This window comes from Miscanthus floridulus, unplaced genomic scaffold (assembly GCF_019320115.1).
Source record: "Miscanthus floridulus cultivar M001 unplaced genomic scaffold, ASM1932011v1 fs_776_2_3, whole genome shotgun sequence".
Taxonomy (NCBI): domain Eukaryota; kingdom Viridiplantae; phylum Streptophyta; class Magnoliopsida; order Poales; family Poaceae; genus Miscanthus; species Miscanthus floridulus.
Window position 1 is genome coordinate 1 of NW_027097257.1, and position 27,456 is coordinate 27,456.

General features: G+C 41.7%; 2 protein-coding genes and 1 pseudogene across 2 annotated transcripts; 2 read left to right on the plus strand and 1 right to left on the minus strand.

Annotated features, from left to right (window-relative positions):
- The first annotated feature begins 85 nt into the window (after positions 1 to 85).
- On the plus strand, positions 86 to 16,227 carry LOC136533054 (protein CHROMATIN REMODELING 5-like; annotated as a pseudogene).
- A 2,049-nt stretch (positions 16,228 to 18,276) lies between these two features.
- On the plus strand, positions 18,277 to 20,614 carry LOC136533051 (uncharacterized protein At5g39865-like). The gene has a single exon (XM_066525618.1). It carries the CDS (start codon positions 18,417 to 18,419, stop codon positions 19,011 to 19,013), a length of 597 nt encoding a protein of 198 aa, XP_066381715.1. The 5' UTR covers positions 18,277 to 18,416; the 3' UTR covers positions 19,014 to 20,614.
- A 1,459-nt stretch (positions 20,615 to 22,073) lies between these two features.
- LOC136533052 (E3 ubiquitin-protein ligase DIS1-like) lies at positions 22,074 to 26,193 on the minus strand. Its single transcript, XM_066525619.1, has 4 exons — positions 26,090 to 26,193; positions 23,951 to 24,174; positions 23,205 to 23,591; positions 22,074 to 22,688 (listed from the first exon to the last, which is right to left on the minus strand). The coding sequence occupies exons 2-4, from the start codon at positions 24,149 to 24,151 to the stop codon at positions 22,368 to 22,370; spliced, it is 909 nt and encodes a 302-aa protein (XP_066381716.1). The 5' UTR covers positions 24,152 to 24,174; positions 26,090 to 26,193; the 3' UTR covers positions 22,074 to 22,367.
- Positions 26,194 to 27,456: the final 1,263 nt, after the last annotated feature.

Consider the following 27,456-nt stretch of genomic DNA (forward strand, 5'->3'; position numbering starts at 1 on the left):
GAGCGAGCCCCGAAATACTCTGCCACAACCAGCCCCCCAACGCGACCGAGACAAATACTAGTACACGAGCGAAAGGGCGAGAGAGAGAGAGAGACAGACAGAGAGAGGGGAAAAACTTATCTGCCCTTCCTAATCGCCCTTACCCCCTTGTGATAGATAACCACCCCCCTCTCTCTTGCGCGCGCCGCCGCCGCCGCCGCCGCCGCCGCGCTGCCCCGCCGGGAGCCCGTCTTCGGCGATCGCCGCCGTCCATCCCCCCTCCTGCCCCGCCTCCGATCCGAATCCTAGGCGAAAAATCGCGGAAAATACCGCAAAAAATCGCGGAAATTCGCCCGGTCCTTTTTGAATAAATCGCACGGGCGTTGCGCCCCTCCCCCGCTCCCCTCCCGCCGCCCGCCCCCGCGGCCGCCGGCAACGGCGATCGCGCAGACCAATAGGTGCCCCGCGGCGAGCCAGAAAACCCGCCGCGTGCCTGTCCGAGCATTCGTCTCTGTCGCGAGGACTGAGCGCCCGTCGCCCGCCCTCCGCCCGCCCGCCCGCCGCCTCTTCCTGCTCCTCTTGTCGGCCGCGGCACGAGGTGCGTCCCCTTGCCACCTCGCGGGTTTTTGTGGGCAGTGGTTGGTTCTGAGGCATGGGCGCGCGTGATGTGGCGTCGGTTCGAGCGCCGCCCGCCCGATCCGCGCCGGCGGCAGCTCGATCTGGCCGCCGCACGCGCCGATCTGCTCGGCCGCGCGTCAATCGTTTGGGATTTAGGGTTTCGTAATACAGTTTGGATTCTGCGCGCTTGAGGCTGCTCACGGGTGTATCTCTGCTTCTGCTGCTCGATTTTGATGAGAGCTGGGGTCTCGTCACGTCCCTCACCTGAAAATTTTAATCCATTTGGCATTCAAACGATCAACCCCTAACAGAAAGCACTAGAAATTGATTAGATTCTAGTTGGATTGCCCTGTTTAGGGCACGGCATATTGATCACTAGCCACGTTCTAAATTGACTTCGTTTCATGAACTGCAGGAGTGATACTGAGCCTGTGAGAGGTATTCCATGTAATGCCATAATCTGTGATGGCATTCTTCAGCAACTCCGGGAGCAAGGCCGATTCAGGAGGGTACAACTTGAATGAAAAGGCCGATGATGAGGGCATCTATGAGTCAGTCCGGGATGGGAATGTTGACCTGAACTCTAGGCAGTGGAACTTAAATGAGAAAGCAGAGGATGCCTACCACAGTGAAGCAGAGCAATATGAGGCTGGCCAGTCAGGTTTGTACTCTTCTGAGAACGCATCAGGGCAGCATGCCCAGAGAGGAGGCAGATCGTCTGGTGGTCCATGGGGCACAAATTTTCTCAAGGATTCCAGGTCCAAACAGACGGCCGGAGAAATTCCATCGAATAGTGGTAGGGGAATGGATGCTGCTAGCTTGCATGATGACATGGATGGTAGCGGAGAGGATGATGAACTGAACAGAGCAAATGGTGAGGTGCCTGCTGAGGAAATGCTCTCCGATGACTATTACGAGCAGGACGGAGAGGAGCAGATTGAATCGTTGCATCGTGGCGGGACGAAGCAATCAAGCTGTTCCACTTCTGGTGGAGCAGCAAAGTCTGGCTCACGACAAATGAAGAAGACGTCAAAGTACAATGCTTATGATGACGACGACGACGACGACGACGACGAGTATAATGATGAGAATGACGATGGCAATGATGCAGATGGTATATTGAAATATGGAGTCTTGTGCTTAACAAAATAAATGTGTTTTTGCTTTATTTGTGTCTGTATACAAGGTGTTACAACCCAAGTTGATTGGCATTTTTTCTTCTTATATTGTAGAAGATGATCCCGCTGACGTGGATTTTGAGCCAGACAGCGAAACGGACAAGGCTACTGATAAGGTCATCTATTTACTTAATTACTCTGCATGGAATGGCATATAACTGTAACATGATACAGTTTCCACATATTAAGCTACATCCTCCTTTTATTATTTGGGTTAGCTTGTGTAGTGAAAGTTTGTTACAACTATGTTCGAGATCTATATGCTGCTGCCCGGTTATGAAGTTGTTTACGTATATATTATTTATGAACCTGAGCTGGTGATATTAAAAATAGTGCCTAGTTGAACTCCAACTTACGTAAAATGGACTGTTTCTTCAGTTGGTGTAATAGACCCAAGAACTCAAATTATCTCTTAGCATCAGATAGGTAATCTAGAGGAAATATATTCATAGTATATGGAATAAACTTATGCAAGCAAAATTCATGTGAATGGTCAGAACCTAGGATGGATTTGGCTCTTTGGTATTCTTGAACGAGGTGATAAAATATGCTAAACATGATTTCTGTGGGCCATCTTAACTGCATCAGCTGCAGTCTGCAGTTGTTTCTAACCGAGTCCTGGAGTAGTTCTATTTGGACCTTTTGGTGTCATTCTAATGTACTTGACCATTCTCGTGTGACCAGTTCTGCAGCATTTTAGAGTGCTTTATTTATTTGTACTGTGATCATCTGAGGACAGATTATGAACTCCCCCCCCCCCCCTGCTTTTCGGCCTATAAATTGTCCACTAAGGCCGTATTTTTTTATATATAAAAATGGTTTTACATCTATGTTATTGTGTTTTCTTCTGGATTGCTGAGTTTTCTATTGGCCCATTCAAGGAAATTTATCAAGTTAATGTTATTCGTTTTTTGTATTTGAGCTATTGGATATTTTTGCTTGATTATCTACCCTCTGAAACATTCAACTCACAGGATAAGTTTATGGATAGTGAGAATTCTGATGGCGAGGACGATGATGACCTTGAACTCTCAGATGATGAAGATGATTTTGTGGAGAATCGGAGGCAACCTAAACGACTTAAGATTGTAGCAACTAAAACTTCCAAGGGAAGAAAGTTGCCCATGCCAGCTCAACGAAAACGAGGGGTTTCTCACAGTGATGAAGAATATTCTTCAGGAAAAGACTCAGATGTTCCCAGCGATTCTGATTTCAAACACAGATCGAAAAAATTTGACAGGTTGCATCAGAAACCCGTGGGCCGCAGTGACGTTGCCCCAATCAATTCTCATAATGAGCTTCGAACTTCTGGAAGGAGGAGGACGGTGAAAAAGATCTCATATGCTGAAAGCGAAGAAAGTGATGATAGTGAGGAGAAGTCAACTAAACAACAAAAGGTGAGCTCAATACAAACTATTAGTGAAATAGCAATTTTGTCACTGAGGAATCATAATGGATAACTGGCAAACTAGTTCTTGTCATGTATGGCTTGTTATCAGGCTGGAGTTGCATATGTATTATATTCTTAATGTTGTCATTCGGTTCCTGATTCTCACTTTTAAGCTGCTTCTTTGACAATAGAGAATCTAGATATCTGTCTTCTAAACTTTCCTCTGTTTTGTTGTCTAAGTCATTGTTATTACGGTGTTAATTTAAGTTACTTTCTTCTGATCGCGTAAAAAATCAATCCATATATATTATGGCCACCTCAACAAGTTTTAATGTAATCTAGCTCATGAAGGAGGAGCTGGAAGAGGAAGATGGAGAAACAATTGAAAAAGTTCTTTGGCATCAACCCAAGGGTGTAGCTGAAGAAGCAATAAGGAATCACCAGTCAGCTCAACCTACTGTTGTCAGCCTAACATCGGACTTCGATCAACAGTGGGATGAATTAGAGTTCTATATAAAATGGAAAGGCCAGTCTTACCTGCATTGTCAATGGAAGACATTATCAGAACTCCAAAATGTAAGTACTTATGTAGAGTACATATAGATTATGTTATCTGTATGTTTAGGTGGGTTTGCTTAATCCTTTGTCTTTGTTCTTTCTAAATCTGCTTTCATTCATATAACCTCTACATGACAGGTTAGTGGATTCAAGAAGGTAATAAATTACACGAAAAGAGTTGCCGAGGAACAGAGGTACAAGAGGGCACTATCACGTGAAGAGGTAAACCAGTAGACCATTCATTTCAAATTTAACATGAAATTGAAGCATGACACCTTTTGTATCTTAGCATCCAGAGTATAAATACTAACTCTATGGTAAAACTTCAAAATGTAAAGGAAATGTTTGTGCCTCTTCCTGTTATGGAAGGTTCCTGTTTTTTGCATAGTAGTTGTTTTGATGATGTTCAAAATTAATTCAATGTTAGGTTTATATTCCGTGCTATTAATTAGTGATTATGGAGTGCTATTAATTAGTGCTTCTTTACTTGGCAAAATATTGGCATTAATTTGATATGTTTCTCTGGTTATGCCAACATATTCATATCAGGTTGAGGTGCATGATGTGGGCAAGGAGATGGAGCTGGATCTTATTAAACAATATAGTCAGGTTGACTGTTGATATACACTGTTCATCATCGCTTTGCATATTGTCTAACATTGAATCTTCAGGTTGAACGGATATTTGCTGATAGGGTCAAAGCTGATGGAGATGATCTGGTTCCCGAATATTTAGTCAAATGGCAAGGACTTCCTTATGCAGAATCTACCTGGTAATTTTTGTGGCATGGTATCCAGTTCTAGTTTTATGGTTATGATTATTGTTTTGCACATGGATGAGCTTCGACCATAAACACAATATCTCTACCTCTGTTGATTCAGAGTATGATTATGTGTGATGATCTTTCATACATTTTATATTCTATCTTGTGGATGTTAATATCTTTGTTGTAGGAAATAGGAATGCGCCTTTACTGTTTAATTAGTATGCATTAGTCTCACCGACCTTGTTTTTGGTGCGCTGTTTCAGGGAAAAAGATACAGATATAGATTTTGCTCAAGACGCAATTGATGAATATAAGGTAAGGTACTCAGTACCCTATAAAAGCTTCTGTAATTGTACCTAAGCATGCAATTTTGTATCATGACTGGCTTTACACTAAATGGTAGGCTCGTGAAGCTGCCTCAGCTATACTGGGGAAAACAGTAGATTTCCAACGAAAGAAAAGCAAAGGTAACACATTCCTACTTACTATTGGTCCAGAAAATAGTTAATTCATAAGACATACTAGTTAAAAACTCTTCTATGCTATTTTGTTCCTTCTGTGTAGTTTTTCACCTTTGTTCTTTGTTATAAAGTCTTCAATTAGTATGCTATTTACCATGACTATGATGTGATGTTATCAGATTAAGTGATCCTTATCCCTCGGAAATCTACAATGTTCTTTTGGTCATAGGTTGAATATGGATTTGCATTGGCTTACCCTTTTCTTTGGGTTTTTACGGGATCCAATGTACGTTTTCTAGCACCAGTGGATCACTATTGTTGAGTTTAACTGAATCAAACTCTACGTTTCCAGCTAGTTTGAGGAGGCTTGATGACCAGCCAGAATGGCTAAAAGCTGGCAAGCTTCGTGATTACCAGCTGGAAGGACTAAACTTTCTTGTCAATGGGTACGTAAGATCAATATGAATGTACATATGTGCACAACAGAATACAAATACTTTGTTTTCTGATTGTTTGATTGGTGACACAGATGGAGAAACGATACTAATGTTATACTTGCTGATGAAATGGGTCTGGGAAAAACTATCCAATCTGTTTCCATGCTTGGCTTCCTTCATGTAATTATTTCTCATTGTATTTGCTTGTCATCATTATGATGAATGAAATTGTCTTTTAATATTAATATCTGACATATCTGTTGCAGAATGCTCAAGAAATCAATGGCCCATTTCTTGTAGTTGTGCCACTGTCAACATTGTCGAACTGGGCAAAGGAATTTCGGAAGTGGCTGCCCAACATGAATGTTGTCATTTATGTTGGCAACCGTGCCAGCAGAGAGGTATATAAAACTATCAAATCAGTTCTCGATCTATTTTTTGTATGTGATCTAGCTGCCATTGTCAAATGTTGGCAACAAGAATTATCGACTAAAATCGTATATTATTATTTTTTGCTAAATATAAACTTTACCTGAAAATACCAATTATTGTTACTGCTGAGAATTAATTTATTCGCTGTTAGCACTAGTATTTCATATCATCTGTAAGAGAGACTTCTTCTCCTGTATGAATATTTTGAACTGGCTAGTAACTTTAGATATCAGCTTGTAAATTGCATAGTTTTAGAAATTAAAAGCCTTCGTAAAAAAGAAATATTAGGAATGTAAAAGGCTGATACAATAGAATAATATCTTATGGAATTTACCTGGTTTATATTTTTTGTGACAACTCAACAATATCATGACTTTTAACCTACATCACTTTCTATGATGGACCTGTATGTATTACTTCCATGCCCACGTTTTATGATTTCGATAAGTTTAGAGAAACCAATATGATAAGCCGAGGAAAATTGAATAGCCAAAAGGACTGTCACCATTCACCTCCCCATCCATAACCAAAAGACTGACGACCACAAAAACAACCAAGAATTACACAGAACTTCCTATGCTCCACAAAGACCAGAAACCACCAGATTGAGCCACTTCCCTGACTTGACTGCCTCTTCAAATGAAGTAGTAAGTCCATGTCCTTGGGGGTCGCCAGTCACCTGTGTTCTCATACATGAAGCTATCTTCAGGCCTTGATACCTTGTCCAGCCAGAAATCCTGGCTGGCATAGACGCCAACCTCTTTAGCTCTTCCAACTTTGGAGTTTAACAACTGGAGCTTGTCGTGAGGGTGAGGGCAAAGCAGTTTCCAACTTTGCACCATGACAACAATCTTTTGCAGCGCCATATTCATATTCCTTCCAGACAGTTTTGAAAACACATAGCATTTCTTAGTTTCCAAAGCCCCCACAGAGCTTCCTGTCTTTCTTCAAAACAGGACTATAGTCTATCTATGTTATGCTAACATCACATGTCATTGAAATGAAACCTTTTTGTAACATGGATCTATGCTAAAAAACTCTATATATTGATGTGCGTAGCTTTTTGCTTTTTTTGCTTTTCTTTAGGGTATGGAATTGTGTTTTTTTTCTTGCCTCCTTTCTCATTCTGTTTGCTTGTGTTATATTTGTTTTTAGTTAAAAATATGAATTAGTTGGCTTGAGGAATCATAAGGCACAAAATTCTAACTAATACACTTTCTAATTTAGTTTTATTCACCTTGGTTGTATCTTTTTGCTATTTGCCACAGATGTGCCAGCAGCATGAATTTTTTTCAGACAAGAAGGGTGGGCGTCATGTAAAATTCCACACATTGATAACTACCTACGAGGTGATTCTCAAGGACAAAGCGGTTCTTTCCAAGATCAAATGGAACTATCTTATGGTTGATGAAGCCCACCGGTTGAAGAATTCTGAAGCGTCACTGTATACGACCCTTTTGGTATGAAACAATTTCTTAGCTTCTGTATCATGTAACTTTTACTGGGATTATGATTAGACTAATTTTGTATTGCGTCTACAGGAATTCAGCACTAAGAACAAGCTGCTTATCACTGGAACACCTTTGCAGAACAGTGTGGAAGAGCTTTGGTACGGCATCTTTTATGTGGAGTTATAATAGTTAACTTGCTTGGGACTGAAAGGCTATGTTGTTGTTATTGTTATAATAGTTAACTTATATTATATGCGGTTATGTCATCTTTTATGTGGAGCTATATTATTTTAAAAAACAGCAATCTGATCGCAGTTGCTACATCTGGGCTGATTCAGTTTTGTTAATCTTTTTTAATCCTTCATTTTTCCTTTGTTTCTGAGATTTTTTTTTGTAGGGCATTACTTCATTTCCTTGATCCAGTCAAATTCAACAGCAAGGATAGTTTTGTTGAGAGATACAAAAATTTGAGTTCGTTCAACGAAACTGAGGTAGTGTTTCAAATAAAAGCTTTATCTTCGCTGATCAGCATATAATATGTTGGTTTTCCGTTGATTGAAGCCCATAACTTCTTTTGCCGGTTTTCTTGTAGCTTGCGAATTTGCATAAGGAATTGAGGCCTCATATTTTACGGCGGGTTATAAAAGATGTTGAGAAGTCTTTACCTCCTAAAATTGAGAGGATTCTACGTGTCGAGATGTCACCCCTTCAGAAACAGTGAGTACTCCATGCTAATTTTCTTGAACCTCTTTTTTTTCGATAAGTTTTCTTATTAGTTTGGATGGAACCCGCATTCTTAAACCTTTTATTTTTCCTACAAGCTCCAAACCCTGCATGGACCTTGGAGCGGCCAAACATGCCCTTATTTTACATTGAGGCTAATTTTTTTGGTTTTTTTACTAGGTACTACAAGTGGATTTTAGAGCGGAATTTTCAGAATCTAAATAAAGGAGTCCGTGGGAATCAGGTTTTTGTTACATCTTGTTCTTTTAATCAAGTTCTTATGTTTTTATATTATCTGTGGCTTTAGTTATTTCGGTGGGCACATTTGGTTATTTTTTGTTAGCTACCGCTCTGTTCTATCATGGAATTTAATGTAATTTGGTTGTCTCAGTATGTAGCAAATTGAACCGTATCTCCAGACATGAATATATGCTGTTGCTGCTAGTCTAGGACCATTTTTCTTGCTAAATGCTGTGGTGCTTGCCAGGATTATCTTTATTGGAACAATGTTACTATTCTTTCTCACCTACTATTGCTAGCTCAAGCAGTTTCTCACCTGCTATTGCTAGCTCAAGCAGTTCCTCACCTGGCCGTGCATTACCTATCAAACTGGAGCATGGGCAAGGCCACAAGGCAACACTTGGGCCGTTGTGAGCCAAATCTGCTTTCCCATGTGGGCAAGGATTGATTGTTTATAACTTCATGTTCTGATCTACTAATTCCAAATAATTAGTGTGTTTGGCAACAATTATTCTTAAGGCATAGCCAAATCTGCTCTCCAAAAAATTACTGTCTTGCTACCATGTTTTATGTGACTGACTTGATCATGGCATATGCAGGTATCACTTCTTAACATTGTTGTTGAATTGAAGAAATGCTGCAACCATCCATTCTTGTTTGAAAGTGCCGATCATGGTTATGGTGGAGATAGCATTGGTGATCGGAATAAAGTTGAACGCATTGTTATGAGTAGTGGGAAACTTGTCTTGTTGGACAAACTATTGGTGAGACTTGCGGGAGACTAATCATCGTGTGCTTATATTTTCACAGGTTTGTGTCTACCAGTTTTTCACCACATGATGTGGTTATTCAAATTTTAGATAGTGGTAACATTTGATTTCCTTTTTTCCTCTGCTGCGGCCCCATGAAACGAGCACAATTCTAGACTTCTAGAGGTATGAACCTATAACCAAATCAATTCTGAATGGCCCATCAGTGCGGTTTGATTTGGTTCAAACCAGCACTACGGGTGCCTAAGAGAGAAAGCAAAAAAGTGAGTGTTACTTGGATGTCAACCTGCCGAATACACCTTTGGGAGTCCTTGAGCTTTGCTAGTGGTAGAACCAGAAACTTAAGTTAGGGGCAGCTGGTTGCCAGAATATATCAACATCATGATATAGTAACAAAAGAAATTTTGGAAAACTGAAATAAAACTGATTTTAACAATGTACTTTGCTAGTGGTAGAACCAGAAACTTAAGTTAGGGGGCAGCTGATTGCCAGAATATATCAGCATCATGATATAATAACAAAAAAGAAAATTTGGAAAACTGAAATAAAACTGATTTTAACAATGTACTTTGCTAGTGGTAGAACCAGAAACTTAAGTTAGGGGCAGCTGGTTGCGAGAATATATCAACATCATGATATAGTAACAAAAAGAAATTTTGCAAAACTGAAATAAAACTGATTTTAACAATGTACTTTCTTCAGTAAAAAAGGTAGATTTTTTTCACTATACGATGATTTTATGACAATGGCGAAGAGGCATTCAGAGGGACACTTGTTGGAAAATGTTTCAAAATGACAAGAATTGGAAACCAAATAAAAATGCTTGAATGAACTTTAGTTATTTCTAAATGGCAGGCGTTTGGAAACCAAAACAATGAATTTGTTTGGTGTTTGCCTAGCCGAATGACCCCTTCATGTTCAGAGGATCAGGAACTTGCTTATTTTTCTCGGTAACTCTGTGGGCTCCAACTTAAACATTGTAATCTAATTTCGTTTCTTCATGGTAATGAAATTCGTCTCGGCCGTTGTGGAGAAAATTTCTACTTATTTTCGCCGTACTGATTCTTTTCTATTTCTGTAGTTCTCTTTGTGATTGAGTAGATTCCTTTAAGAGAATCTTGGGCAGTTCTCTTTGTGATTGAGTAGATTCCTTTTAAGAGAATCTTGGGCGTGATTTGCTTCAAGTTAAAACATTACATAACTATTTTCTTATTGTGCTAACATTATATATTGGGAAGCAAATATTTTTTAAAGCATGTGCGCCTCATGTGGTTTACTTCTTGATTCCTTGCAGATGGTTAAGATGGTTGGAACATCCTTGCAGAATACCTCTCTCTTCGGGGATTTCAGTTTCAGAGGCCTTGATGGTAGTACAAGAGCAGATCTTCGTCATCAAGCCATGGAACATTTTAATGCTCCTGGAAGTGATGACTTCTGTTTTCTTTTAATCCACACGTGCCGGAGGACTTGGTATTAATCTTGCAACTGCAGATACAGTGATAATTTTGATTCAGATTGGAATCCGCAAAATGATCTGCAGGTTTTTCCTCTCCTCCTCTCACTCACTCACCCACTCTCTCTCCCCTCTCCCTCCCTCCATCCCTCCCTCCTGGAAGTGAGTGTGTGTGTTTAACTTGTAAAAATTACTATCTTTCCTATGATTTCTTAATATGGCTCGTTTCTTGCTAGGCCATGAGTAGGGCGCATAGGATTGGCCAACAGGAGACTGTTAATATCTACCCGCTTCGTCACATGCAAAAGTGTTGAAGAGGATATTTTGGAACGCGCAAAGAAAAAGATGGTTGTCAAACTGCCATAGTTCATGTATTCTTAGTAGGATTATTGAACTGTTCTTTTTACCTATTTTTTTTTCCTATTTCAGGTTCTTGATCACTTGGTTATTCAGAAGCTAAATGCTGAGGGCAGGCTTGAGAAGAAAGAATCCAAAAAGGGTGGCTCCATATTTGACAAGGTAGGTTTTGGTTTTTACTATCTTGTTTCCTTGTTTTAGGCTAACTTTTCGGCATGAATTACCCTAGAAGTTTTGTATTGGGTGGTTTACAAGATTCATTACCGAGTTTTGTATTGGGTGGCCATTGAATATAGCTTCTGGTTCAAACAAGTTGTAACATGTTGCTTAAAGAAATTTTCGTACAGCTTATAAAAAAACTGGACCTGCGAGGGTATGACCACCCCCAGGCATTGCATTAAGAAGAAGACCTCACGCAGGCCCAGAAAACCCCCGAACTCCTGCCCCACCCTTACACAGCGGCACCGTTGCCCTGTGAGAACGGGCCGGTCCTTAGACCTGTGCTTTGGTGTGGGACAGACGAGGGGATTTTTTAACACCCAGCCTGAAATTCGCGTCCCACGAGGAGTGCCGACCCAGGACACTAGGAGTGCCGCGGGACGCTCTAAACCAGTTGAACTAGAGGCCCTTGGGGCTTTCGTACAGCTTATCACATTAATGCTGAAATTGAAGTGTCTATCATATTAATTTTGTTCAGTTTAGAAGTTAAATGCATTTGCTTGTTCCTTTACCTTCTATCAGGATATAATAATCTTGTGAGAAGGTAAAAAAAAAGATACTGTATTTTCTTGTTCACTCTCTATTTCCCTTTTATGCTGTTTTACTATTCTGATGTAAGCTGCATCACTCGGCAGAATGAACTTTCTGCTATCTTGAGGATTCGGTGCAGAGGAATTGTTCAAAGAAGACAAGACTGATGAAGAGCCAAGAGGAACCTTGAAAGTTTGGACATTGATGAAATTCTTGAGAGAGCTGAGAAAGTCGAGACAAAGGGTGGTGAAGGGGAGGAAGGAAATGAGCTTCTTAGTGCTTTCAAGGCATGTGATGTGTATGCTATACCCAAGTTACTGATGCTGAGCAGGAACTATTCTGTATTCACATTTATTATTCTTCATATTTTGCTGTAGGTCGCAAACTTTTCCAGTGGCGAAGATGATGCAACATTCTGGAGTAGGCTGATACAGCCAGATCCTGCAGATATGATTCAGGTATTGATTGGCTAGCTAGTTTGCCCAGTTATTATAACCTGCTTTCGTCATTTCTTTCTGTAAACATTATCAGATAGTGATGACTGGTATTCTTCAGGAAACCTTGGCACCTCGTGCTGCACGAAATAAAAAGAGCTATGTTGAAGATCCCCAGCTTGACAAAAATAATAACAACAGGAAAAGACGGACAGTTGAAGCACAAGAAAAGCCAAGGAGGCGTTCTGGCAGAACTGTGGAAACAGTTAATTCATTACCATTGGTTGATGGAGCAGTAGCTCAAGTACGAGAGTGGTCTTTTGGTAATGTTCCAAAGAAGGACGCTTCTCGTTTTGTACGAGCGGTAATATGCACGTTAATCTATCTATCGTTTTCTGTCTTTTCAGTTGAATCGTGTACTTCTCATAATTGATTTTTAATTGTATATACTAGTGCCTGGAAGCATGCTATCAATATGTCATTGCATCATCTTCTTTGCTTTGAGTTGATGCCTTGATGGGATATTGTAATACTTTGCATTATGATGGTTATAGAACAAGTAACTATATTAGTCCAATTCTATTGGCATGTAATTGCCAGTCGATTTTGCAAGTTTTTTCATGGAAAGTTTTTCTATGGGATCAATTAGTCTGATTTGGTTGCACTTCATCTGGCATTGTTTGTGAAGCAATATGTGTGTTGATGTACTCACCCTGATATGTGAAATTTTTTAGGTCAAAAAATTTGGGAATGCAACCCAGATTGGATTAATCGTGGATGATGTTGGTAGTGTACTTGCGAAGGCACCACATGAAGCGCAAATAGAGCTATTTGATTTGCTGATTGATGGTTGTCAGGAAGCGGTTAAAGAGAATACGGATATCAAGGTAATAACTCTCTCCTTTTCATTAACTGTAAAGAGTATTTCGTGACATCACCTTTGTTAAGTTCACTTGTGCACTTCCAATATAGGGCACAGTTTTGGATTTTTTCGGTGTAGCTGTGAAGGCCTACGAATTGCTAGCTCGTGTTGAAGAGCTTCAGTTCCTGGCAAAGCGAATTGCACGTTACAAAGATCCAATCAAGCATTACCGCATCCAGCTACCTTATAAAAAGCCTCAGTGGTCTGCAAGCTGTGGATGGACTGAAAGTAATTGCATTTCAACCGTAGTTGTTTAGACATTCTATAAAACATTGGGATCTTATAGTCTGTTTCTTGTATGGTCGTAGCTGACGATGCTAGATTGATGGTTGGAATTCATTGGTATGGCTACGGGAATTGGGAGAAAATACGGTTGGATCCAAAGCTTGGCCTGGCAACAAAAATTGCACCAGCAACACTTGGTGAGAGAGAGACATTTTTACCACGTGCTCCAAACTTGGATAACCGCGCTAGTGCTCTCCTGCAAAAGGTACCTCTTTTGAACTGGAGGTTCTTTTTTAATGTACATGGGATCAGTTAACTTTCTGTACATTGTTCTTTTCTTGGTTTCAAGTGTGTGATTATCTAATTTATGGACTACTAATAGTTGAACCCTTCTATCATGTTCTGATCATTCAGTGAGTTCAGGTTTTGAACTGTTATTGAATTGCAATCCTCAAGTAGAGTGGCGTTTAGGTTTTACCTTGAGATTGTAATTTTAAGGGCTTGTTTAAACGAATTATCCTATTTTTTTTTCTAATCCAACTATTTTATAATGATGCATTTGTAATGCTGTAGCCAATTTGACAATCAAGAACAGCAATTTGTTTATTTGTTTGCTTCACATGTTTTAGTTGCTTCGAGATGTTTTGAGTTTATTTTGAAAGAGTATAAATGAATGTTTCACCTTGAATTTTATCCCTTTGTTTACTACAACAATTGCATATTCTACATGCTTTACAATTTTTTTTTTTTTTTTTTTGCATTCTATTATGCTGACAAGAAGTTGTATTTATCAAGGAATATGCTAAGTTTAGTGGTAAGAGCTCAAAAGTCAAAGGAAATGCCCGCCAGACAGTCAATAACGACAGTAATAGTGGAGCTCGATCAATGAGGGGCCGACAAAAGGATGTACCAGAAAAAGAGGATAATAAGCTGAACAAAGATGACATTCAGAAGCGCAAGGTAATAGTGGAAGCTGAAGCAAGAGAAGAAGGTGAAATTTCTGAATCGGAGGCAGAGACAAAGTATCGTCTGGACAAAGAGGAGAAGTGGCTTGAATGGTGCTCTGAAGTTTTAGATGAGGAGCAGGATACTTTGAAGCGCCTGGATAGGCTGCAGAATACAAGTGTAAACCTCCCAAAGGAAAAGGTATCTGCTTTTTCTGTGGACAATATATTCTCAAACTGCTTTTCGACCCGAATCTTACCTTAATTTACTGTCTTTAGGTTCTTTCAAGAATTCGTAAGTATCTCCTAATAATTGGGGACAAAATTGGAGAAGTTGTCCGGCAACACAGTGAATCTTATAGGCAATCCCGTAAGTGAATATGTTCCCTTCTCCATTATCAGTCTCCAGACAAGACTCTCTGTCTTAACATTGTGCAGACAATTTTGAATGGCATATAGTTGGATCCCTTGATAGATCCTGTCTAAATTATTTTATTGATCGCAGGCATGACCATGAGGTTATGGAATTATGTTGCCACCTTTTCAAATATGTCTGGGGAGCAACTGCATGATCTCTATTTGAAACTTAGTCAAGACCAACTGGAAGGTGGAGTTGGCCCATCTCATGGTGGCAATTTCGCATCCGTTCCTCCCAATAAGGGAGGTAACTCAAATCAACTTCATCCTTCGAGAAACCAAAGGCCAACTAGGTCTCTCCAGTACAATTCTGAGTCTTTCCATAATAATGAGAGCTCTGGAAGTTCTGAAGCATGGAAGCGGCGACGGAGAGCTGACCCAGATAATCAATTTGACACCCAGCCTTTGTATCAGCCTCCAATTATGACAAATGGTAATAGGCTGCAGGAATCTAGTAGTTCTGCGGGTATTCTTGGTTGGGGTCCAGTTGAAATGAGACGGTATGGTAATGCAAGGCCAAAACGTGGTGTTCATCCTAGTCATTTTCCTACTGGGCATGGACCTTTGCTGTAGCTGAAGGAAGTAGATGATGCGAAAACCTTGTCCATTTTGGCATAACTGTTCCCAGTGAAATTCAGCTTCCATATAGTTACAAATGGAGGACCTCGATCGGAATTGAAATTCTTTTTTCCATAACAAAAAGGAATAAAGAGGAAAACCTGACCTGGATCGCAGTTTTGAAATCTGTGCCACAAAGGTAATGCAAGGACTCCAGAGGCGACGCGGGGAATTGTTAACAACTACACTGAATATCCTTCTGACACCATCACAGCAAAACAAATACATGGTGGCTCGTGAACTGCCAAGAGGATTAATCGAGGAAGTTTTGTCGGTTCAGTTTTGTGATCCAATAGAAAAGTTGGGGTCATTTAGAAAAGTTCGTCTAAACAATGATCTATAGTTCAATCTCAATACATGTGTTATGTTTTACATTGCAATATAATGAAATATGGTTTAGTTATCCCCCTCCCTTTCGATGTGTTTTGTGCCCTTTTGTTCTGCGTTTATGTAATAGATCAAAGAAACGCATGTTCTCATTTGGACGCAACAAAGTTGCAGCGACGGGCACAATAGGTGTTAGTTTGTTTCAGTTTCTGTAAATAGGGGTGAAATATATCTTTTGTTTACGTGATGGGATTGTTGGATACTTGCATTGCTTCCTTTTTTTTTTTGCTGAGGTAATGTGCTGAATGAGGTACGGTTATATCAAACGGTGAGGATTAGGTGGGTGGTTATATATATTTCAAATAGTTGTTTGACACCACGGTGTATCATTTACATTTTGACATGTCATGATCTGTGTTCTATATGGTGCAGGTTAGTAGGTGCTCAAAACCATTCTACAAATCATTTGGATATCCGGAAGTTGGATGAGGCCTACTTTGCCCTGGTTGACCCACACTCTGCTATTTAGATGCTGTAAGGATGTTTATTGTATGATGATGACTCAATTGAAATTTTAGTCCTGTATATGAATGATGATGCTCAAACACTGATGTAGCAGACGCCAAATATGTGATAGCACAATTGTTGTGGAGTTGTGGATATATTGTTGTTGCTGAAGCTTCAAAGCTACACTTGATACAGACAACTACATCATATGTCTTGTGCTGTCCTGCAAGATGAACAAGCTGGATGTTCCTTCCTGCAAGCGTGTCGTAATTGATAAACAACATATCTCTGTAGCCACAACAGCACGAGCATACCTTCTATATTCATTTCAGCAGAGGTGTTCCTGTACGGCTCCGTATGGATCAGCAATGGCATATGGCCATATGCATTGCACGGTACGAGAGGAGGCAATGCCGTGTAGATCGATGTCTGGGCGAGGCGACGCGACGTTGACGACTCATGAACTGATGCCATGGCCACCGGACCAAACAAGCAGGGCAGGCAGCCATGGATGGAGGAGTGCCATGGTCCATGATTCCTTCCGAGGAAAGTTCTATGGATGGGGAGCCATGGAAGAGAGCATGGCTCAACCGATCAATGTGCCACTGGAATGTCGTCAGTACAGTGACTCTGTATAACTTGTTGCATGCGTGCGGCACATCCATATGGGAACCTGCTCCGGATAACTGACGGTGACGGCTCATGTCTCTGAAAAACGAGTAGGCTGAGAGCAGATATCAGTACCAGTTAAAGTTATGCTTTGGAGGAACGGCCATTTTGTGGCTCAAGGAGTCTTATTTTCAAATGTGTCAACATGACTGCATATACGTGTATATAACACAAGGGAAAATGATGAGTGCAGAAACAATACAACAGTAACACAAGATGCAGTCAACTCCTTATATATAGTACTGTCGGCTCGGATGAGGTTCTGAACAATGAACGGAGTAGCTGATACAACCTTAAAAAGGTTTCCAACAGAATAGCAGCAATGGGATTTCAGAATTTTCAGTGTTATTATACTCGTTTACCACATCCAAACTTATGGGGATTATCAGGTCAATCCTTATATATAGTACTGTCGGCAGGATCAATAGAAGATATATGCACAAACACTAGGAATGCGTGCTTTGGTGATGGAGCGCTGGATAACTCACGATCGTCGGACGCCGAATTGATTAACATGATGGGCTAAGAACTGAGAATTGACAGGTACCAATACAATTGACAAACAGAAACAAACAAACAAAACATACATAAAAAGAACAGCATGTGGCAAAAGTAGTTACACCCAGTGTGGTTGAGGTGTATGAAAGACAATAGAGAGATCAGTAATCTCGACAAATCAGCAACAATTGTGATTCACTAGCTCAAAAGACATTCATCGATTCCAATACGATCGCAAAACTTAGCATTTTTAATAAATAGCAACTGTCCTTCGCTAGCACAAAATACATCGTCGATTCAAATACGATTGCAAAACTATCATTTTTTAATTAATACCATGCATAGCATGAGAAGGAAACGGCATGGCTCCAACTGACACACAGGCTCCTAGCTCGTAAATTATTGACATCAGGTCTTTAATTGCTGCCTTCAGCTAGGTGTCGTCGTCTTCGCCTTCGTCGTCGGTGACCTCGGCCTCCGATTCGTCCACCGCGTAGCCATATTCTGCGTACTGGTCGATGAGGGCCTGATGGTAGTCACGCAGTTTCTTCGCGATATTCATTTCTTGGTTGTACAAGTCTTGGAAACTCTTGGGATGACCGGCCAGCTGTTATCCAGTGAGCTCATTAGGGGTAATCGGGCAGTGCATTGCCAAAAGGGCGTCGATCTGCTCCTGCGCAACCATGACAGCCTCACGCTCAGCTGAGCGACAACACGTTGTGGAACTTTCCTGTGCCCGTTTCGCCTCTTCTAACAGCTAACGGGTCCAACTCCATCATCCAAAGCCCACCGAAATTCGTTTAAAAACACACACTAAAATTAACTAACAACCACTAAAACTAACCAAGGAAACCATTTCTTCAAAATTAAGCAACACAAACAGAAGAAGGTTGTTAGTTTCTGCCAGTACAACTCTAAACAGCCTCCAGCTCCTAATCAGCAAACCATTAATCACACAAATAATCACTAGTTCTAGTATTAATAAATACCAATTAACCATCTCCTAATCGCTTTGCTAATTACCAAACCAAAACGTCGAAAACCAAGAAAACACCACCAAGAAAGCCGTAAAAATCTCCACCACCACAAGAAAACATATGAAGTGCGGCTCTCGTGCCCCCCACCCCACCTTCCTTCCCAACGAATTCCGTTTCTCGCGTCGATTGCTTGCACAGCTCGCTTCCTCTTCGTCTTCCTTCCCCCCTTTCCTCGCCTCCCGGTAACCGCCATAGCCAAAGAACCTGGCTGCGGCGCGGGCGGCCGGTGCTGCTGCGCCGGCGGCGGCGCGTGAGATGGAGGATTGCGGCGGCGGCAAGAAGCCGTTCCAGCTGACGCGGTCGCTGACGTACCACCACCACCAGGGGCACCGGCCGGCGGCGTCGGCGGCCAGGTGGCGGCGGCAGCAGCTCGCGGACGAGCCGCGCGCGCAGCGGCCGCAGGCGGTGGTGCTGTACACGACGTCGCTGCGCGGGGTGCGGCGCACGTTCGCGGACTGCGCCGCGGTGCGCGCCATCCTGCGCGGCTTCCGCGTCGCCGTGGACGAGCGGGACGTGTCCATGGACGCCGCGCTCCGCCGGGAGCTCCAGGCGCTGCTGGCCGCGCGGGGACGCGCCTTCGCGCTCCCGCAGCTGTTCATCGGCGGCCGCCTCGTCGGCGGCGCGGACGAGGTGCGGCAGCTCAACGAGACCGGCCAGCTCCGCCGGCTCCTCGACGGCGCGGCCGGGCAGGACCCGGCCTTCGTCTGCGACGCCTGCGGTGGCGTCCGGTTCGTCCCCTGCACCGGCTGCGGCGGCGGCCGCAAGGTGTTCGTCGAGGAGGAGGACCGCGTCGTCCGCTGCGGCGAGTGCAACGAGAACGGATTGGTACGCTGCGCTAACTGCTGTTCTTGATCGCCAACGCCCAACGGTTCGCCGTTCCATTCGTGCTGCTAATCCAAGTGGTAGAGGTTGTAGTTGATATCAACAGAAAAAGAAGAGGGGCTTTCGGTTTCCAGGCGTGGGATTCGTGTGTGTGATCCGATCATTTTGAGGATCGGATTTGCTACTCGGTGGAGAACAACAGATTGTTCTTGACTCCTTGCTGCAAAATTGCCATATGGTGATGGCGATTGGAGAATAAGAAATGGGCCTTGTTTGTATATGCATCTCATGTATCAAAGATTGACACTGCTATTAGTTCAACTAATGTAAATACTTAAGTTTGGGGTGATGAATTGCTTGTCTTGTCCAGTTCGTAGACTCGCTCTCGTCTTTCTTGATAAACTGGTTAGAGATCTGAAGTTCTACGCAGCAAAAATAAATCATTTTTTTAGAAAAAAAAGGTTAATTCCGGCCTCTGCGATTGGTTGCACACAGCAAGTTTTTATAGCTTTCAGCTCATATGCTAATTACACTCGAAGGCATAAGAGAGCATCAAATGGAAGATAAAAGGTAAATAAAATAATAAAATAATTTTAGAAAGACATTTTCATTCTGAAATCTGAATATTAGGTGGGCTCACAGCTCACACACTCTGATTTTTTCGGCATAAAGGAACTGATCGAACTATACTAAATGAAGGCTCCTTTTTCTTTAGCGATTATAGCTAACATAAAGCTTCTTAACTATTATCATGTTGTCCTGCAACTCTTCATATATACCTTGGGGCCAGCTTTTCGGTTCTTTATGCTAGGACACTAATCTTGAATGCAGCTTTGCGGCTGCAGCTCCCAAATGAAGTGGAGTCACCAGGATTCTTTCATCAATCCTTTCATAATAACATTTCTATTGAGACAACTGGAAGTGCCGACTCCAGTCCGGATGCCTGGGCAAAATTTATCTGGAACAACAAGGCGCCACCTTGAGTACAATTCTTTGCATGGCTGCTCTCACAAGGAAGGATACAGTGCAAATCTAATCTGACCAAGAAGGGGATTGTGGAAAACACAAAGTGCGATGTCTGTCATGGGACGGATGAGACGCCGGCTCACGTAGTCTTTGGCTGCACCGCTTCCAGGGAATTCTGGGAGGCTATTCAGATTACAACCGATCCCAGCTGGTCAGTTATAAAAGTACAAGAGATCACGGCACCAACACACATTCCAGTAAAGCATTTCCAAACCTTTGTACTGCTATGCTGCTGGCATATTTGGAAGAGGAGAAATAATATTGTCTTCAGGAATGACCGATCCACGCTGCAAGGAGCGCTGATGGCATGCAGGTCCGAAGCTCAACTCTGGAAAGCTCGCTTACTGAAGGACAGAGAAATAGCTGATGTATGGTGCTCCATTTTAGTTAACGCAATGTAAAAGCCAAGCTGAAAATACCAATGTAACTATGTATTTCAAACATTTGCCTTCGAGAGCCACATTAGGTGGTTTGCTAAGACGACATTTCATTTGCTTATGATAACAAGTATTGAAGAGAACATATAACAATGGAAATGGTTGCCATAACATCAGCTACCTCTAACTGGTTATAGGAGTATCAGCAAAGAAGGTGGTTTGGTAAGATGACATCTCTTTTTTCTTTATGATAACAAGCATTGAAGAGACACATGTAACAGGGAAAATGGTTGGCATAATATCAACTACCTCTACCTGGTTATATTCTCGAGTACTATAGATTTGTATGCTCCCTGAATTGCTAGTCTGTCCATTGGGACTGAGAAAGGATAAGATCCGGTTACTCTGCTTTCCTTTCAGTGTGTACAGGCAGGGGATCCGGTTACTCTGCTTTCCTTCCAGTGTACACAAGTTGTTAAAGCTCCAGTTTTGCAAATACAAAGCCGTGAGAAGATCATGAGGTTCTTGTCCATTGATATGTAGAGAATTACTCTCAACATATTTGGTAGTCAACCCTGAGCTGAAATGTTGAAGCCTGTGGAGTTGCTAAGGCGCGTTCGTTATGTTTATGTGGTGCAATTCAATCAGATTGCAGACATATGAATTTATCAATTTAGCACCTCCCATTTGAACAATGACAGTGGTGTTACTCTGTCACATAATTTGTTCTGCCACTGTATTGTAAATCATTGTACTTCATCTCTCTCAAAAAAAAAGTGTAATTCTATGTTTTGGATAAGTCAAACTTTTCTAAGTCTGACCAAGTTTTAAAAAAATATCAACATTTTTGTCTTCAATTAAAATAAAAATATAATAATCAATCTAATATTTATTCGGTATCTTAAATATTTATAATTTTTTATATTGATTTGGTCGAATTTAAATTTGTTTAACTCCTCGATAAGTAAGAATTATTTTTTTATGGGGGAATAATTTGTAAATTTTGTGGGTCCCAAAAAAATACTTTGCATTGTAATGCCCTGTTCGCTTGACTGATAAGTCATGACTGAAAGTACTGTTGATTGATTTGTTGTAAGAGAAAAATATTATTCGTTGGCTGAAAAAGTACGACTTATGAGCCAAACGATCAGGGCGTAACAGTCCCATGAATCTCATCGATGGGTCAATACAATACAAGCAGGGATTGTCAACGGATTTCAGGGTCAGAGAAGGTTGGTGTACGCACGCGTGCCCAGATGAGACAGTAGTGGAGTCTGCTAAATCCTTTGACCGGTTGACCTATGCAGGTTACCTAGGCAGTTTTGGCTCACCGAGAAGGTTGCCCTGCGGGCCGCAGCTGCAGGCACGGCACGGGCTCCGTTTCACCGTTTGGGATAGGGAAAAAATATATGAGACACCGTGTTAAAATGCGACACCGTCGCATACAATTTTTTTTCCTTTGGGATATAAGAGGTCAAATATTAGTAGCGTGCACATTCATGCTGCCGTTGTAGTTGCAAATGATGTGCTCTACGGCTCTACCTCTCAGGTTTCCTGTTGAACAAAAAAAACAGGCTTACATGAATGATGTGTACTCTCAGACAGTCAGATCTCAATAATATGTACGAGCTGGAGCAGAGAGTGGTTGGAGCCAGTAACTCAGAGACAATGGTGGTCTGCCGTCCAATATAGTCATATAGAGCGAGTCTGATCCACAGACAGAGTGAGCCGGGATACATCATTTACATTTCACATGGAGTCCACAGCCGTGCCATCAAGGCCCGCCATGGCCAACTCTCGAGAGGTGCAAAGCAAAGGAGAGATTTGCCTCCGGTTCAACGACACAAGAACCACCCAACGACACAAGAACCACCCATGACTCAAAGATTCCAACTACCACCTACACCCTACAAGGTTCCTGGATTCCATGCTTCATGCCATGGTACACCGGAGGAAAGGAACATACCTGCATGCTGGCAACTCACTGCTCCTTCCAGATCCTCCCGGTGACCCGCAGCTTGAGCTCCTTCCTGTCGCCACCCGAGAAGAAGAGTGCCATGTTGCGCTGGATGATGAGCCCGTCGTAGCTGTCCCGGACCTTCCGGTGACTGTCCCTGATGCTCCGAGGCACGCCCTGCCATGTCATCTTGCGCCCGTTCCCTCCAACCTCCAGGCTGTAGCTGTAGTTCTTGGCCTCGGCGTCGTCACCCATGAAACGGAGGAAGGCGATGTACACGGGCGCCATGCCCAGCTGGAAAGCCTCGAAGTGCAGGCAGAAGTACTGGCCGAAGCAGCTGAAAACCTGGAGGATGATTCTGTGATTAGCTACTGCATACTCAATTCCCATGGAAACAAAAACCAAAACACAGGCTTCAAAAGTTGAAGTTGGGATAACGTCCCTTTTTAAAAAGAAGGTGGTACTATAACACATATTCTACTTCTACCCAGAGAAGAAAAACATGTAGAGCTGATGATAGCAAGCAATCACTTTGTGTCTGTAGTGAGTACCATGACTGACAGAGCTGATCATGACAAGAGTGAAACTTTTTAGCAGTATGTACCAGGGCTAGTGGTGCTGATAAATGTGCACTTGTTAAGCAATCAGAAAAAAACATGAACTCAATGCTAAGATCTAGATCAATAAAATCTACATATACAAAATTGTCCTAGGTGTTCAGGTCAATTAGAATATCATGTTTACAAAAGAATCGACATCCTAGAGCCACAAACTTATACTGAGAATTTAGATCCAGGTCAGCACAAAAAAAACATGAATTATGTGCTATGATTCTACAGTACAGAAGTCGGTGAGCATTACCGTGAGCATCCAGGTAGCATTATCAACTTCATGAGGATTTGACTTGACATAACGATGATTGAAGGTGCTTCCATTGTGCATGTCAACCTTATGGTCATCTTTCAAGTGATTTACTAGATATGGAATATCACCAGCAACCGTGCATTCGGATCCAGCATATGGACAAGTATAGGGTCTGTATTGGCACTGCGATTCATGTTTCAGCTTGCAATAGTAAGGGTATATGCCCAAGCACCCTAAGTTCTGGTACTTGCATGGAAGCTCTAGTGATGCAGCCACCTTTTCCAGAGCAAGACATCTTATGTTACCAAGTTCATGCCTGCATGTTGGGCAGCGATTATGAACCCTTGGCTTGCATCCAGAACACAGAGTATGTCCGTTGGAGCACTGCACCAGCACATGCGAAAATAACGTTAAAGACAACCATGCTAATTCAACTTGCTTTGTAGGGGAATATGCAGTTATGTTCAACATAATGAACCATAGCAAATGTTAAGAGTCCCTCCAGAAGAATCTGTGGTGCCGCAGACAATGTAGAAATTAAAAGAAAAAAATTGCAGTGTGTCAGTGTGTGTATTCAGACATTAACTTTGTTATCTGTAAAATCTTAACTGCATATTGCTGCCTAAAGCAGAACTCTATTCAAAATTCCCAACATTCGGCATATTAAAAGGCTAGAATAAGAACAGAATATCACAAGTACATGCTTCAGCTGAATGTAATTGAGATTCAGTGTCAAGCAGTACCTGATGAATTGGAGGATACATGGCACTCAAGCACACAGGGCATTCCAGTAGCTCACGCACGTTGCCATAGCTTGCCACATTTGGTTTTGGTGAATGCTGAATATGATCACCAACAAGTTCAGTGACATCCAGCATTTCCTCAGTCTTTGGAGGATCAATAACCTCAGCATGGCTATCATCAATATAAGTAACTGATGCCATGGGGAACCTCTAGGTCGAAAATCCTATTTGGAGGAAAATGGGAGCAATGGAAACATATCAGGCATACAAGTTAGCAAGAAAAGATTAAAAAACAGAGAAAGAAGCAATCTTTATCATTAGCAAAATCACTGAAGATATTAAAGAATAGAAGCATATCTTATAATTCAGAAAGAAAAAGAAAAAAACAGTGCCTTATCAAACAGCCTCAATTTTCTTTAGGAAGGACAAATATTTATTTTATTTGCTGAACCCTGAGGTAATCAGATATATCTTTTTAAGGGCAATTTTAAAATAATTGGACAAACTTGAAGGGTTTTGTACGAGCAAAGCCCTAAAGGCAGCAATAATACAGTTGGACTACACATAAAGGTTTTGTAAGAGAAATTTTCATTTTCATTACTGAAATGAAAATCATGAGCAACCTTGCATGACGCTTTGGAGGTTTGACCCAATAAGACAATGTTTTGAAAGCATGATTGCAGGAATTTCAAAAGAGACAGCTCAACCAGGAAATATCCACACACTCCAAATAGGACATAAGAACGCCTGTCATATGCGCAAGACTTTTAAGTGAACATTTAAAACAAAACAAAAAAAGATCTTGGGTTCAAGAGCATTTTCAGGCTTTTTCCTTGCAGATTTAATGCATGTTTGAATCATTTTTTTTTTCATTGCAGGTATTTTGCTGACAAGTGAGGTTAAAGAGAAAACTACACTAATAATGAATAGACAAAACTGAAGTTATAAAACAGCATCATTTCCCAAATATAGCAAAGAGCAAGAAAGTTTGTTCGCCAGTTGATCTAGAACCAGTTCATTCACAGGAAGGAGCAAGAAGAACACAAGCCCGAGGAGAAAAACGATGGAAGGGGTGGAAAGTTGGTGGTGCAGAACTGAAAGCAAATGGTGGGCGTGGTAGAACATGATTACATGAAATGGAAAAAGGGGTGGCAAACTGAGACTTCCATCAACCTTCACCACACCTTGTATTGCTCCGAAAGCAGTAGGCCGGCTACTACAACAGTTGCAATCAATCACCCCCCAAAAAGAAGGGCAGTTCATCACATAAAGCTATTTCCTCATGGCATAACGAATTGCCAGCAACATGCAGGATCTCTAATAATTGCCATTTGACAGAAACCACGGGTTTTTGCAGTGGGCATACCGAAACAGTGGACAAAGGAAATTATGGCAACGTGGTGCCAGAAAGATACAGGCATCATAACACAAATCACAAATGAGCACATCATGACTACTCCGAAGGGAACACACCATAGAAATTGAAGTCATCTTTATTAAGGAAGGAAAACCGAAGCTATTTCTCCTAAAAAAAACCGAAACTATGGGCCTGAGCCTACAGAACTCCATGAAATTGTAGGGACATGAAAATGATGATCTACTATGATTGCACAGAATGGTGAGCTTTTCTAAAGAAAGAAAGGAGAGGGAACAACTCCAATGACCAATATAATCTTTTAGAACTAAGAAACAGTCCCAGGAGCATAAGTCATCATAGCCTTAAAACTGGGAAAAGATTAACATAGCATCCCATATGTGGCCGCCCAAACAATGTGACGGGTTAATCAACAATAGCTTGCGCTGCATTTAGCTAACCAATACACACACCACATAGAGAGAGAGAGAGAGACAAAAGTTTGAACCAAGAGAGACCCAGCATCTCGACACATAACCAGGCAACACTGCGAATCTACGATCATTTGCAGAGCCGCAAAATTCCCCAAACGACACTAGACTAGAACACTAATCCACAACCACCGCGCGCGCTCCAAGCGCCCGCACCCCTGATCTCGCGCTCGCACTTGAGCGAGAACGGACCAGGAATCGCAGCAGCATTGCAAAGCCAGCCCCAAGATTTTAAAATCCAATCTTTCCTCGGAAAGAAACAACGAAACCGAACAAGCGACAACAATGCGTCACCTCAGAGAGGAGCCGCGATCGAAGCCGGATGCCAGGGCGGAGGAGTCGATCTCCGGCCGGTGGATGGGGCTTTGGCGTGATGTGATGCCACTGTGCCTTTGGGGAAGGGAGGAGAAGGGCTCGTCCTCGAGGAGGCAACGGCGTTCGAATTAAAGCATCTCTCTCTTCCCCCGGGCAGGCCAACACTGAGAGAAAGTTACGGGTGTCTTCTTTTACCTCGGGGTTTGGAAGTAGGGGTTTAACTAAAAATTAACAAACGATTCTCAAAAAAATTAAAATTAACAAACAAGCGTTTTAATTTTACTCATGTAAAGCACACAAAAAATTGTCTTCCTCATAAAATGTAATACACTGTTAGTTTATGCTGATGCTTATGCTAAGTTGCTAGCTTATTCAGCACTATTTTTCAGCTATAGAAGATTATTTTTTCTCACAATATTTCAGCATAAGCATTAGCATAAGTTAAATTTTAGTATTCGAGGATTATGTGTATCTTTTTAGTAAAAAAAATACTGTAATTTATATGAATACTCTCCTGCTAGGTTGCTAGTAGTATGGTCCCGCGGAATCGAATAAAAAACTGGAAGTTCAGAGCTTTACTGGAGTATACGTACGCCTTTCGGAATGACGGTACTGAGGCCCCGTTATGCCAACCAAAATCCAAAATTTTTCAAGATTCTCCGTCACATCAAATCTTGCGGCATATACATAGAGCATTAAATGTAGGTAAAAAGAATAACTAATTGCACAGTTTACCCGTAATTGGCGAGACGAATCTTTTAAGCCTAAATAGTCCATAATTGGACAATTTTTGTCAAATACAAACGAAAGTGCTACAGTAGCCAAAAGCCAAAAATTTTCTCATCTAAGGGCGCGTTTAGGTCCAAAAAATTTTGGGTTTTGGCTACTGTAGCATTTTGTTTGTATTTGGCGATTAGTGTCTAATTATGGACTAATTAGGTTTGAAAGTTTCGTCTCGCGATTTCTCACTCAACTGTGCAATTAATTTTTTTTTCGTCTACATTTAGTACTCCATGCATGTGCCGTAAAATTCAATGTGATAGATACTACGCAAAAAATTTTAACTTTTGGGTGGGAACTAAACGGGGTCTAAATGAGGCTAAGGCCATGACCATGAAGAAGTTGGGGAATTCATTGTTGATCCTTTGGACAGAGGCTGACAGATCCTTTCATTTCCCCCTGCCTGAAACAGTGCCAATTCACCATAAATGCATAATTACTCAATCCTGTACACAGCCCTCTGTCCGTTGCCTGGTACGACAGGTGAGAGCTGGAGGTGCCCAAAAGCTGGTAAATTTGTGCCGTAATTTGTCCTTAACAGGCACTTACCGCTTGCTCAGCAGGGT